This window comes from Propithecus coquereli, unplaced genomic scaffold (genome assembly GCF_000956105.1).
Source record: "Propithecus coquereli isolate 6110/MARCELLA unplaced genomic scaffold, Pcoq_1.0 Scaffold515, whole genome shotgun sequence".
NCBI lineage: Eukaryota > Metazoa > Chordata > Mammalia > Primates > Indriidae > Propithecus > Propithecus coquereli.
In genome coordinates this window covers 367,172-381,746 of record NW_012151008.1, presented here as the reverse complement: position 1 = coordinate 381,746, position 14,575 = coordinate 367,172, and the positions used below count along the sequence as shown (strand labels likewise).

At 50.5% G+C, this 14,575-nt stretch overlaps 2 protein-coding genes across 2 annotated transcripts; both read left to right on the top strand.

Annotated features, from left to right (window-relative positions):
* The first annotated feature begins 4,096 nt into the window (after positions 1-4,096).
* RAMP2 (receptor (G protein-coupled) activity modifying protein 2) lies at positions 4,097-5,883 on the top strand. Its single transcript, XM_012656656.1, has 4 exons — positions 4,097-4,215; positions 4,688-4,753; positions 5,209-5,326; positions 5,455-5,883. Exons 1-4 carry the CDS (start codon positions 4,116-4,118, stop codon positions 5,708-5,710), a joined length of 540 nt encoding a protein of 179 aa, XP_012512110.1. The 5' UTR covers positions 4,097-4,115; the 3' UTR covers positions 5,711-5,883.
* Positions 5,884-9,405: 3,522 nt separating this feature from the next.
* Positions 9,406-14,575, top strand: VPS25 (vacuolar protein sorting 25 homolog (S. cerevisiae)). Its single transcript, XM_012656718.1, has 6 exons — positions 9,406-9,492; positions 9,701-9,846; positions 11,173-11,226; positions 11,606-11,694; positions 12,468-12,543; positions 13,943-14,575. The coding sequence occupies exons 1-6, from the start codon at positions 9,440-9,442 to the stop codon at positions 14,053-14,055; spliced, it is 531 nt and encodes a 176-aa protein (XP_012512172.1). The 5' UTR covers positions 9,406-9,439; the 3' UTR covers positions 14,056-14,575.

Sequence of the window (14,575 nt, the reverse complement as noted above, 5' to 3'; positions counted from 1 at the left end):
CTATCCTTCTTTTCTCCTTTTTAGACCCAGTAAGGAATCAGTATTCTGACATAGTGTGAAAGGAGGTGATAAATCATAATGAACCTTAGCATGAAGCTATCCTGGGTTCAAATACTGACTCCACCAATTACTAGCTCTGGGACCTTAAACTTTCTACTCACTTCCCCATTTCACCCATAGAGAAGATAAGCCTGATATTATGATGGTAAGGCCTTAAAACATGCAGGCAAAGCACTTAGCAGATGTGTCAAGATACCATACAGCACATAGTAAGTGTTCAATAAATGGTAGCTAGTATTAAGTCTCCAGCAGTTGATGAGTAATATAACTTGATCATTTTCTCTGCTTTTTAACCGCTCAGGAGCCAGTTTTCTCCAGTAACCATTCTTCTCTCTGACAGGTGGTCAGGCTCCTCATACGAGGTGTGCCATCATCCTGGCATTGAGGAGGCTGCAGAGAGATGGAGTAGTTATGTCCCTACCCCTTTGCCTTTCCTCCCTTAGCCAGCTGGCTCCCTGGCTGCAGTTCCTCTAATTCTCCCTGCTCCCTCCCTTCCCTCTGATGAAGTTTGTCTCCTCTCTCTGGTTAGGAAGGACCAGCCCTCCCCAGCCAGGACTTCTGGCTTCCCTGACCCTGACTCTTCCCCATGCAGACAGCTGGGGAAGAGGCCAGCATGTAGTTGTCTCTACTCTATAGAGATGCTAACTGCAGGATGCTCCACATATAATTTCAAGGTGTAGGAGGCCCTAGGATTCTTTACTCTCTCCTGTGTTGCTCTGGATTTGTGTGTATGTAGGGGTGAGGTTGAAGATTAGAAATAGCACTCTTTCTAAGGGTCAAGTCACCTCTTCCCCTGTTCCAGGCAGATGGCCTTTGGCCTGTAACAAGAAGGGAAATTTACATAGCAGTGGGATCCCTGTTCAGAAGGAATCAATCTAATCTATGTTGGGGCCAGAAATATCAGGACAATGTCCAGCTGGACCAGAACCAGATCCCTCTCTTCCCAAGCACTGGGGGGTAGGAGGTGGGCTGGGAGGCAGAGAAATAAGGAAATATGTATGGACTTTAAAGACTAGACTCCACTGGATAGGAGGGGAAAAAAGACTAAAGGCAATACTGTGTATAGTTAAAAGGAAAGAGGCATATCTAAATGTAGTATCATGGAAAGATATCTAAGACATATTATTAAGTTTTTAAAAAGTCATTGAATAATAAGGACATAAAATCTGATTTATGCTTTTTTGAAAATCCAAAATATGTGGGGAGATGAGACGAGTGGGGGTATAAAGTTTTCCGTATTAAATATTTTGCAACTAGCATATACTCATGCATTACTTACAACTAAAAAGTATATTTTTATAGCAAAAGCATAAGTGGGCTTAGAAAGGGAAGGTAAGGGCCCTCAGAGATGACTTGCCAAGAAGAAACCAGCCTGTTCCTAATGAAGCCCTTCCCTGACCCATTGCTGCAGATCATGGGACTATCTCCTATGGGTACTTGGAAGAGAAAGGTGAAGTCTCCAGTACTTGTTCAGCTCCAAAGACCTCCAAAGCAAACCGTCAGTTACTAGGATGCTCTCATGAATCAATAAAAACATCCAAACATCCAACTGGTATGGAAAAGTGGGAAGATGAAAATCAAGAGGAGAGAAAATTCAGATTTTCCAATTAGAGGGTTTGGACCCCCGAGTTCAGGAATGACTATAATAAGCTCTCCTTTGGTGATCTTTTTTTTTTTTTTTTTTTTTTTTGAGATAGAGTCTCACTTTGCTGCCCGGGCTAGAGTGAATGCCATGGCATCAGCCTAGTTCACAGCAATCTCAGACTCCTGGGCTCAAGCGATCCTACTGCCTCAGCCTCCCAAGTAGCTGGGACTACAGGCATGCGCCACCGTGCCCGGCTAATTTTTTTTTCTATATATTTTTAGCTGTCCAATTAATTTCTTTCTATTTTTTTGGTAGAGATGGGGTCTCGCTCTTGCTCAGGCTGGTCTCCAACTCCTGAGCTCAAACAATCCGCCCCGCCTCGGCCTCCCAGAGTGCTAGGATTACAGGCGTGAGTCACCCCGCCCCTGGCCTCCTTTGATGATCTTAACATGCAAAGTTAACTCCAATCCTAGGCTAAGAATAACACTTCCTACCAGGTTATCTATACTTTTTGATCCTAAGGCCATTTTACATATAAAAATTTTGAGTTCCAAAGATATGAAATAACCTGCCCAAGGTTACACAGCAAGACAGAGGCAGAACCTGCCTTCAGAATCCTAACCAATTTTTTAAAATTCTTTATGCCATACTGTCCTATTTTAAACCCAACATTTGCTTTTGTCACCTTTAATCCTGAACCCCTACCCCAGTCCTAACTCACAGTGGGCTCATGTGTTTCTGGCCCCAGCCCAGTGGAAATGGTTTGTTTTGCTTTCTGCCCCTCCTTGCTTTGTCCTCTCATCTTTTCACTGAGAAATCTCCCTCTTGACTAAGATTCCTTCTTGCAAAGGGCAATCTTGCGTAGGAGGGAAGGAATAGACTTGGTCCCCAGCCTGAAGTGGCTCTGACATTGCCTGGCTCTTTTCTGCATCATTGCCGGACTGATCCTTACCAGGAGGACTTTGGGGTTCATGTCAACTGGGCCATCTCCCCTCTCCCACTGAATGCCTTGCCAAAGCAGCCTCTTGACCATAGCCACAGAGGAGGACAACAGGTTATCTGTGCCCATGATCCAAGAGCCTAAGATCCTGAGATGAAGATTTTAAGAGCGATCATGGAAGATAATTTGTGGTGGGCAGGATTCAGTAACTGGGATAACAGCAGCAGCTGAGTCCAAGGGTCAGTGTCTGGGAGTAATTTAGGAAAGTTTGGTGCTGACAGCTGTGTCTGGGAGTCGAACGTCATGGCCAAACCAGCTCCTGGGCTTCTCTGCTGCTTCAGGCTAATGACGCTCTGGCCCAGGACGTGGAGGCAGCTGTGGCGTGGCAAAAAGAAACGAGGGCCTCTGGGAGCCCAGGCTCAGCCTTGCTGCCTCCCAGCAGTGTGACCTTAGGCAAGTCACTCAGGAGGAAAGGAAACTAGCATTGCTAAGTGAGTGCAATGTCCTTTCCTATATGCCTTCCTTACTACAAGTAAGTGAGGAGGGTAATGTTCCTATTTCACATGAGCAGCCAAGAAGGTAAATGTGTCATTCAGGGCTATATAGCTGGGGGTGGGAAGACAGAATTAGAACCCAGAGCTACTGAACTCAAGTGCTGAGCTTTCTCTGTAAAATGGTGATAAGTATATACCTACCTCACACATGAAGATTCTAAACCGCTCCTTTCTTTCTCCCAACCTTGGTCCTGAAGAGTTGTGGCCACCTTCTTCCTAGGGATGTAGTAATCTTATTTCGCCTCCTCCTCTGCCCCACCCCTACCCTACTCAACAGGTTATGGGGTCTGGGCCACAGGAGGTGTCTCAAAGGGAGGGTATTCGGATTTTGGATTCCCCTCTACCCGGCTCCCCAGGCCTTCGCCCGACTCTGGAGGGCCAGCTCCCTCGTCTCCTCCTTGGTTTTGGCAGGCAGGCTGACATCTGTGGGTGTTTCCAGGGAAAAGGAACTCGGAGCTGCCCCGCCTAGCTCCAGGCGCCCCTTCCCCCACGGCCGGGGACAGCCCCAACCGCCTGCCTTAAACGCAGAGGCCCTTGGAGCTCCCAGCTCCCTCCTTCTTTTCAAGGTCTGGAATAACAACTCGCGACCCCCTCGGGCCGCGAAACAGCGGGGGCGACTAGAATCCGGATGCTGGGAGACCCCAGCGAGTCCTGGGTGCCAAGCAGCCGAGCCCAGGAGAAGGATCCCGGTTCTGGGGTTATGAGGGGAGCTGTCCAGCCCCGCAGGGTGAGCTAGAAGAAAGGGTGGGCCAACGCGGGCGAGGCGGAGGGAGCCGCGGGCGCCAGGCGCGGGTGCGGCAGCGACTCCCCCTCCAGCCCGCCGGCCCCGGGCGTCGCCCCCGCCCCCCACGTGGCTGCAGCCGTCCCAGCCCCTCCGAGGAAGCGGCGCGGCTTCCTGCGGCTCGGGCCGGGGATATAGGCGCCCCCGCCCGGGCCGGCTCAGCGCCGCCGCCCCTCCTCGCCTCCTCGCCGCGCGATGGCCTCGCTCCGGGCGGAGCGCGCCCCCGGCGGCCCGCGGCTCCCCACGACCCGAGCCGGGCGGCCGGCAGCGCTCCGCCTCCTCCTCCTGCTGGGCGGTGAGCGCAGCGCCCCGGGCCCGGGCGGGAGGCGCGGGAGGCCCCACAGGGGAGAGGGGCTGGACGGCAGAGGCCGGAACGGGCCCCGGGGTGCGGGTGCGGACAGACGTAGGGACCAGCACGGTCCTTCGGACGGTCCCTGGCCCCACCTCGGGGCGGGCACAGCGCGAGTGCTTCCCACTGGGGGAAAGCTGGGTGCCGGCCAGGGCCCCGCGGACAGGAGTCGGGAGGTCTGGGGCTGGCGAGGAGGGAGGGGGCTTTGGGCCTGGATGTGAATGACAAGGAGCTGGTGCCAGCCCCTCCTTTCCTGCCACTGAGGCATCCGTGGGGGTTGGATTATCCCTCTTTCTCTTCCAGGGTAGCCCTGATTTAGGAGGGTCTTAGCCGCCCCCGCCCCCGCTCCCGCCCCGGCAGGCTCCACTGCCCAGATACCTGCCATCCCACTCTCCTGCTTCTCCCGTTCTTCCCACAGCTGTCCTGAAGCCCCAGGAGTCTCTGGCTCAACCTCTTCCCACCACCAGCATCTTGGAGTCAGAAGGTGGGTACCCAGGGTGTGGGAGGGTGCCCCCCCAGCAAGGATGAGAGCCAGGTCAGTGGGGAGGGTCCCTTTCCCACCAGGCTGGCCCAACCCCAGTCGGTGCCCCACTCAACTCCCCTCTTTTCTCTCTGGGGTTTCTAGTGATCTTTCTCCCTGCCATCCCACAAAGCCCCTGCCCAGCTGTGAGCCTGCCCACCTCACAGGTGGGTAAGAAGACCCCAGGAAAAGGTGTATGTGGAAGTTCTTGTCAGGCTGGGATGGGAAGAGCTGGGCACATGGAAGTCATTAAAAGATTCCTAAGCAGGGACTCTCCTTAGCCAGAAGTGTCTTGCTAGGAAAACTTTCTGAGGGGCTCCCATGTTTGATGATAGGGGTTCCACCTTGGAAGTACCTGGGTCAGAGGATTTGGAGGGAGGGGGAGAGGTGTGGTCATTGTGCAGCATCTGTGCCTACAGGGAGGGAGAGGACGGTGGAGGAGAACTATTCGATAACTGTCCAACTTTGCTGGAAGTATTATAAAGTTCATATGGACTCTATTGAAAAGGATTGGTGTGACTGGGCCACGATTAGCAGGTAGGGGCAGTGCTGGAGGGCCCTGAGGCCAGGTTGGGCCTGCTGTATGGAGTGGACCTTGAGTGAGTGTGGGGCATTCCTCTCCCTGGGCACAACCCCTCCTCACTCAAGTTCTCTATTGCCCCCAGGCCTTATAGTGACCTGCGAGATTGCTTGGAGCAGAGTGCAGAGGAGTTTGGCCTGGGCTTCCCCAATCCCTGGGCAGAGAGGATCATCTTTGAGACTCACCAGATCCACTTTGCCAACTGCTCTGTGGTGCAGCCCACCTTCTCCGACCCCCCGGAGGATGTGCTCCTGGCCATGATCATAGCCCCCATTTGCCTCATCCCCTTCCTCATCACTCTCGTGGTGTGGAGGAGTAAAGACAGTGAGGCCCAGGCCTAGGAGGGCACGAGCTTCTCAAGGGCCATCTCACTCCTCTTCCCTGCCCACCCGCTGCCCTCCCTACCCGCTTTTCTCACTCCCACTCCACCCCCACCACAGATCCACCACAGATCCTGGTGGAAATGGAAACCAGGTGGGGTCGCAGCACAAATTCTGTAATCTCCAAAATAAAATTTTTTTGGTACACTGTCCCCCTCCCTGTTTCAGCGGGGCCTGTGTCCTTCCCTGAGTCCCTACCTCTCCCACAGGCCCTCAGCTCTGGGCAGTAGAGCTGGAAGAATCTGGATGGCCCCACTGTTCTGTTCATTTCATCTGCCCCCAGCTGCACCCCCATCACATACTCTTTCCTTCCAGGCGGGGCCTTTCCTGTCCCTATCCAAACCCAGCTCCAGGAAACAAGCAGGAAGAGACTCCCTTCCGGTCTGGAAGGCAGGCGGCAGCTGGGGGCCTGTGATTGGGGAGGTGTGGGAGGAGGGGCAAGAGGAATCTCTGCTGTGACTCCTGCAAGAAGGAAGGGAGGCTGGGTACCTGGGAGCCCTGTCTTTTCCCCTTCCTCCTGCCTCAGTTTACTCCCAGGGTCTGAGAAGGGGAACCCTGGCCTGAACAACAGTAATCCATACCTAAGGTCCTCACAATTGAAGACAAAGGCAGTGGGAGCTTCTTGTACTAGGTCCACCACTCCCCACTCCAGGTCCCTTGCCCTCATCCTACATTGTCCTGGACTGGGTGTGGCCTACAGCCTTGCTACACACTGCCCCCTGGTGTCCACTAAAGCCAACAACCAGAAGATGTATGTGATCTGGAGAAAGCTCAAGGTAGAGGAGCAATGGATCTTGGGGTCAGAAAACTATCATCTCCATAGCAACCACTAGTTCTTAGCTGGACCCTTCCGTCACTTTCCTGAGACATACAATACTACCTTAAGACACCTTCCCACTTCCTAGGGTCATACCTACCCCTCTCTACAACTCACCGTTTCTGTATATGAGTACCCCTGTATGTTCCCTGGCCAGTGAGGTCCAGTTCTCACGAGGTAACCCCCACCTCCAGCCCTGCCTGGGACATGCCTTCCAGGTTACCAAAAACATCTACAAAACAACTTTGTTCTCCACAGACACATCCACTTATTCCTTGTGGCACCCTGAGCCTCTTTAGGGACTTTCCTCCTTGTTGAAATGCCTGCCTCCCTGAGTACATGCTTGTCCATTTCCTGGGACATGCCTGTCTGTTTCATACATAAATGCCTGCATGCTTCTTGGAACGTGCCTATTCATTCTGTAAGACACATTTATACTTTTCAGGATGCATCTGATTCTCTAGCAACAAACCTGTTTCCTAAAAATATTTTGAATTTTCACCTAAGTCTTTGCTCTATTTTTATGAATGCATCTGTCTTCCCAAGGGGTATGTCTGTCCCTTTCTTGGCACATATTTGCCTTCATGCATTTGCCTAATATACATCAAGGGTCTGCTGGTATAAGACTCTTGTATGTGGTATAGTGTGTTGGAAAGATAGGTTAGATAGAGTCTGGCTTCTGCCCTCAGTGGCTTTCATCTAGTGGGGAAGTTGACATGTGTACAAATAAAAGCAATGGAGCGTGTGATGAGAGACATGCAAGGGATACAAAGCAAATGTTATTCAAGAGCAAAGGAAGGCGGGATCACATCTGGCTGAGAGGATCACAGAAGTGTGATCACAAGAGAGTGACTGCAGAGTGGGTACATGACTAGGCCTCAGGTGGAGTGCATTCTCCTAGGGGAGAGAGCAGAAAGGGAGGTGGATTAGGAAATTATTATAATAATCCAGTCTTGAGAAAACGAGAACATGAAACAAAGGAGTTGTGAATGGGGAAATGGAAAATGGTTATAAGGCAGAGGATAAATTAAAAACAGGTGAGGGAATCAGCAGGACTTGGATATGAGGGGGTAAGGAAGAGCAGAGGTTAGGGGTGACTCCGACTTTGAACCTGACTTACTAGGACAATGATGGCAGTAATAAGAAAAGGGCAATTAGGAGGAGGAACTGTCCTCAAGAAAAGGATGTGCAATATGAGGTAACAATGAAATAAGCTATTATATCCCACAGAGAGTTAGAAATGGAGGTGGTGGGAATGGAAAGAGGTTAGATCTGGAAATATAGGTTTGGGAGTCTTCTGCACAGAAATGCAATATGAAGGAGGGATGAGAGCTCCAAGGGAGAAGGTGTACTGAAAAGAAGAAGGCTGAGGTTGCACTCATAGGAAACACTCACATTTAAAGAATGAGGAAAAAGAAGAGACAGAGGGAAAGACCAGACAGGTAGTAGCAGAACAAGAATAAGGAGTGCCGTGGAGGCAAAGGAAATGGTGAGCCTTGAGAAAACATTATCAACTGAAGGGTTCATTCATTCATTCAACAAATATTTGTTGGTAAGTCTATGGACCAGGAACTATGCACAATGAAGTATGGACTTGGGTGAGGGAAAGGTTGGAAATCAGACAGGAAACTGAGGTGGTAGGGTCCAGGGTTGTACATATTTTTAAATTGGGATGACATGAGCATATTTTGTAGCCTAGGTGAGAGGAGCCGGGGGAAAGGGAGAGAGGGAAGATAATAGAGAAGTCCTGGAGGAAGTTGGGAAAGAGAGGCAAGAAAATATGGCAAAAACTTGGCCTTGCAAAGGAAGAGGGACACTTCTTTTGAGTCCAGAAGGAAGAAGGAGTAAAAGTGAAGAGGAATTTTTGAGGGATGAATCAAGTATGGTGAGGGACAGAGAGGGAAAGATTAAGGGGTTCGCATGCATGGCCTCGGTCTCAGAAAACAGGAGGGAAAGGCATTCTTCAGTGAGCAGGGAGATGGGGACAGATGGAATGGCTTGATGAACATGGAAAAGTTTGAATAGTTACCTTGAGGGTGCCAAGAAGTCAATAAAAGACAAAGGGTCACTGGGCTGCCTGTGAACCCAGCAGTGAGGTTAGTCAGGGAATCTGGGGCTCAGTAAACGTTCTGGTGATTTTTTTCCCCAGCAATATTCCATAGCCCAAGAGTGAAAAAAAGAGTATGGGGGCAGGTGAGGGCATGGAGCAACAATCCTAGTTTGGGAACTGATCAGTAGGTAGGCAGGCAAGGGGATGGAACTGAGTAGTCTAGGCTGGGTAAGGTGTCACGTAAGACCAAAAGAGTCCTGGGACTTGAGACTGGAATAGTGAGGACGTGGAGAGATGAGAGATAGATGGCTGTAGTCAAGGATGGAAGCTCTGAATCATGGAAGCAGAATCGTCTCTAGTGATACCAGCTACAAAGTGTGCTCCCACAGGTGCTGCAGGAGCCTGAGGAATGCTGAACTCAAAGCACTTAAGAATTGAGGAGATTGAGGCATTGTGAGGTGTTCAATAAATGGTAATTGACACGAATGTTAAGATTAAAAGAAGCCTTGTATAGTGGAAACAAGTGTAGGCTTGGGTCTGGAGACCTGGGTCCTACTTGCAGTTCTACTAACTGAGCAGCTTTAGGGAAGCCACAGCCCTTCTCAGGGGTCGAACCAGAAGACTTCCCAGGGCTCTTTCTGCTTAAAAGGTAAAGCTTTTTAGGATAATGGCAGGGGATTAGCTGGTGACAATGACCTCCCATTGGGCCGCCTTTCTCCGGAGAGGCGTCCGGAACCTTTCTGCTGTGCTTTCTGCCCGGAAGTACCGAAGCGGAAACCGGAAGTCCTGTGCCGGGAGGTTCCGGGTTTCCTGGGCTACTACGATGGCGATGAGTTTCGAGTGGCCGTGGCAGTATCGCTTCCCGCCCTTCTTTACGTGAGGCTCAGACCCCGAGAAGCCCCGTTGTGCCTCCCTCCCCTCCCTCCGGCCCAGCCCTGATGCTTCACATGGGGAGGGGGAGAAGGGACCCGGCCGCCAACACCCACAGTCACTCACTTTCTCCCCCATACGCACCCCCGGGCAAGGGCTGCCTCTCGCCCCCTCACGCCCTCTAATTCTGCGCCCCACTCCCTTCACCCGGCAGGTTACAGCCGAACGTGGACACTCGGCAGAAGCAGCTGGCCGCCTGGTGCTCGCTGGTCCTGTCTTTCTGCCGCCTGCACAAACAGTCGAGCATGACGGTGATGGAAGCTCAGGAGAGCCCGCTCTTCAACAACGTCAAGCTACAGCGTATCCTCCCTCAGGCTCTTCCACAGCCCACACACATGCACCTCTACACTTTCCCACAAGCCCAGACTCCCTCCCCCACCCCTTTACCTACAGTAGATAGGCTCCTACCAAAACCGGGCTTGGGAAAGTATGAGAATGTGAGCTGATAACCATTTTAGCCTCCAAATGCAGTACCAAACCCTCTTGCGGTGATGAGTGCCCAGGTATCATTCAGGTCTTAGACTCTCTGCCCTGAAGCCAAGTCCCAAGCTTTTCAATCTGAGCCCTTTTGACTATTTGAATCTCCTGTCCTCCTCTGGGTGAGGCTACATACTACCTTTAATCATTTTTTCTACCCACCCCCCTCCTCCCAGGAAGTAAGAGTCATTTGTTTTTGTTGCCGGATTCATCCCTAAAATATCTATGGAGGAAGGCTGAAGGAAGGCAAGAGGACAGAGGTTGAAGAATGGTAGTATCTTTCATTTTCTAATGCTCCTTCTTTTTTTTTTTGAGACAGAGTCTCACTGTGTTGCCTGGGCTAGGGTGCCATGGCGTCAGCCTAGCTCACAGCAACCTCAAACTCCTGGGCTCAAGCGATCCTCCTGCCTCAGCCTCCCGAGTAGCTGGGACTACAGGCATGCGCCACCATGCCCGGCTAATTTTTTCTATGTATTTTTAGTTGTCCGATTAATTTCTTTCTATTTTTAGTAGAGACGGGATCTCGCTCTTGCTTAGGCTGGTCTCGAACTCCTGAGCTCAAACAATCCACCCGCCTCGGCCTGCCAAAGTGCTAGGATTATAGGCGTGAGCCACTGCGCCCGGGCTGCTCCTTCTTTTCATTGGAAGAGTATCTCTTCCCCCCCCTCTTTTTAAAGAGATATAGTCTCACTCTGTCATCCAGGCTGGAGTGCAGTGGCACAATCATAGCTCACTGTAACCTCCAACTCCTGGGCTCAAGCAATCCTCCTGCCTCAGCCTCCCAAGTAGCTAGGACTACAGGTGCCCACCACCATGCCTAATTTTTCTTTCTTTTCTTCTTTTTTTTTTTTTTGCAGAGTCAGAATCTCTCCCTTTTGCCCAGGCTGATCTTAACTCCTGGCCTCAAGTGATCCTCCTGATTTAGCCTCCCATAATGCTGGGATTACAAGCATGAATCACCCTGCCTAGCTAGTAGTTTTTCTCTTTACTTTCTTCTCCAGAATATTTAGGAAATGCTCGATATAGGAAAATTGCATGCATACGTGTGTGGGACAGGACAAGGGCAGGTGATTCTCAGCATGGGACTGGCTCTGAGAATTTTTATCCTACCCAATTCACGTGTATGCTATTCCCTTAACTTTTATCCAGGGAAGCTTCCTGTGGAATCAATCCAGATCGTGTTAGAGGAACTGAGGAAGAAAGGTGGGTTCAGTTCCCTGGATTCCTTATTTTTCTTCCTAGTTGGGTTTTTCCCAGGACAAATAGGACAAGTTTTTTCCGTTTCATAACTTTTTTCTCTTCTCTGGCTTGAAGCCCAGAGTGTTCTGTACAGTAGACAGCCCCATTTCTGGGTCCTCTCTTCTCATTTGTACAAAAAATTGAAATCTCTCTTTCTCTCTCTGTGCCCTATGTCTGAAAAGAGGTAGAAAAAGAAGAATGGGTGCTTTACAGATAGTAATGGTAAAAAAAAATATTGAATCTCTCTCTCTGAAAGCTGAGTCTATTCCACTTTGTCCCACCTTGGTTTTTGGCTTTTGTCCCTTTTTAGATCATGATGCTTTCCTAAGTATCTGTTTTACAGGGAACCTCGAGTGGTTGGATAAGAGCAAGTCTAGCTTCCTGATCATGTGGCGGAGGCCAGAAGAATGGGGGAAACTCATCTATCAATGGGTGAGATCATTCTGCTGCCAAGTACTCAGCAGTGACCCATGGCAAAGGGAAATTATATTGGTCCCCAGCGGATACCTGGTGTTCCTAGATCGAGACTACGCAAAGTGTAGAGGGGGCAAAAAGAGGAAGTACATGCTCCAGGCAAACCTTTGTCAGTGACTCAATTTCTTTGGCTGCACAGAACCTCTCTTTCTTTGCCTGTAGCAGGCCAGAGGCTATGTGAGGCTGTGTTTGGAGAATGCAGTACTGGGAACCATGAGTGCTATGGTTGGCTGGAACCTCTGGCCACAGGAGATAAATGGGGAAAGGAAGGGAAAAAAACATGGGGCCCCTCCCCCACTGCACTATTATGGGGCTGTCCACAGTATGAATGAGCCATTCTGAACCAGTGTGGGTATAGGGACAGAATACTCTCTTCCCCAAATTCCTAGCCACCACTACCCCAAACATTCCCAAAGAAGAAAGGAGAAGAAGTGTCAACAACCTAAATATAACAAACACACACCGCCCATTCTTGAACAGGAAAACAACCAGAATGAGAGGTCACTCCTCAGACACGTGAAGGCCTGTGGTTTAGTGGTTCCAAATATGTGTGTACACATATAAATATAGCACCTGTAGGGTTTACGGTTTTTAGGCCACTATGCAGAGGTGACAGTGAGTGCTGGTTTGGGAGTAGTTACCATTTCTGGATCAGAGATGTGGAGCTGGTGAGTTTCCTTTCTCCCAAGAGATTCTTGATCTAATTCAATCTTCATTTTCTATGTCTACAGGTTTCCAGGAGTGGCCAGAATAACTCCGTGTTCACCCTGTATGAACTGACCAATGGGGAAGACACAGAAAATGAGGGTAATGCCTTTTCCCTTCCTCCTCAGCTTTGTCATCTGAATTCTCCTCTTTCCAGTCCAGTCCTGGTTTAATTGGTATTTAGACTTCCCATTTCTCTGCCTCTGAACTCCATGTACTACCTAATACAAAAGGTCTTAACCCACGTCCAAGGATTCCTTAAACCACCTTAATTCACATGCAAAAAAATCCCAAATTTTGTTTGTATGGGTGTGCGTGCATTTTTCTAGGGATAGAGTCCATATTACAAGATGTTCAAGGGCACCTGTGACCCATGAAAAGTTCAGAATTACTTCTGTAGATGCCGAAAGAGGAACCAGCGCTGGGGATTAAGGCTGAAATCTCATTCCTTGCTGACTCAGGCTCTCTTTCACCTTTTATTCTTGTAGAGGGCTCAAGATTCATGAGTGTCAGCTGAAGGGATTGGGCCAACACCCCCATCCCCACCCCCAGTCCATTTAAATAGTTTCTGGTAAGGCAAGGATTTGTATAGTGTTTGATTTTTACATAGTGTAAACACTTTCTTAACTCTTTTCTCTCTGACTTGATTTTCTGATCCCCAGGATCACAAAAAGTTCCGAGCTTAGCTGGAGTGACGGGGTGCCTTACCTTTCTGTTAGTCTCTGGCTGCCCTGGCAGAGTTTACAGCTCTTGGCTGTTCCCCCCCTGCCCTGCAGGTCCCTACTTGCTACTCCCACCATCACCCCATGACTTCAGCGCTGCAGCCTTGCCCAGTCCACCACTCAGGCTGAGCAAAGTTCGAGGCTTCCTCAGAAAGCAAGCTCCTTGACTTGAGCAGGGCCTCCGCAGGGGGTGAGGTGAGCAAGCCTGTCAGGGCTTGCCTGCTGCCTTTCACCTCTCCTCACGGTATCTTACCATATCCGCATACTCAGCTGGCCATTGGCTCTCAGCTGTTATCTAGGAAAGGGCAAATATAGTTGCTGGACTTTAACAGTCTCCTGGCCAGGGGTACTGGCTATACTTCTTTGTGTTAGGATAAGTCCTCCTGATCTGTACAGATGTGCAAGTAGGTCACTGTCCAGTGACAAAGGCCCTGACCTCTCCAGGCCTGATTGTCAGGGTCCCTTCGTTGTGGCCAAAAAGCAGACGGTGTCATTCTTAAGCAGCGGACAGTAATGGGGGCAGGAGTGGGAGGAGGTTGACTTTGACAGGACAACCAGGGAGGGGGAAATAAGCATGAACTCATTTCATGCTGACTCAGGCTTTCTTCTACCCCTTACTCCTAAGGAGTGCCCAGGAAGTATGGGTGGTAGCTGCAGCAGTATAGATGGCACATGCATACCCTGCCTCTTGGAAGGTCTCAGCTTCCAGCTAGACTGCTCTCAGAGGCCCTGGGCCCCAAAGAGCTGAGTGTCCCTGACTGCCCATCTCTCCTGTCTAGAGTTCCATGGGCTGGATGAGGCAACCCTACTGCGGGCTCTGCAGGCCCTACAGCAGGAGCACAAGGCTGAGATCATCACTGTCAGCGATGGCCGAGGTGTCAAGTTCTTCTAGCAGAGACCTGTCTCCCTTCTTAACCTCCACCTTTCCAGGGCTTTCAAAAGGAGTTAGACCCAGTGTTCCCACAGACTAGATCTGTGACTCCACTGGACTCAAAAGGGCTCCAGTCCTGAAGGCTGGGACCCTGGGATGGGTTTCTCACACCTCATATGTTTGTCCCTGGGATAGAGTGAGGCCAAGGCGCCAGAGAGAAAAAATGTGCTTCTTCTTGCCCTACCTCCTCTCCCATCCTAGACTGTTCCTGAGCCAGGGTCTGTAAACCTAACACTTTACATGTGTTCATACATGTAAGTACATACACACATGCACCTGCACAGCTTCTGCCTCCTTTCCCTCCCACCCCCTTAGCTGCTGTTGCCTCCCTTCTCAGGCTGGTGCTGGATCCTTCCTAGGGGATGGGGGAAGCCCTGGCTGCAGGCAGCCTTCCAGGCAATATGAAGATAGGAGGCCCGTGGGCCTGGCAGTGAGAGGCGGGGCCCAATGATGATTTATGATATTAAAAATCTCAACTCCC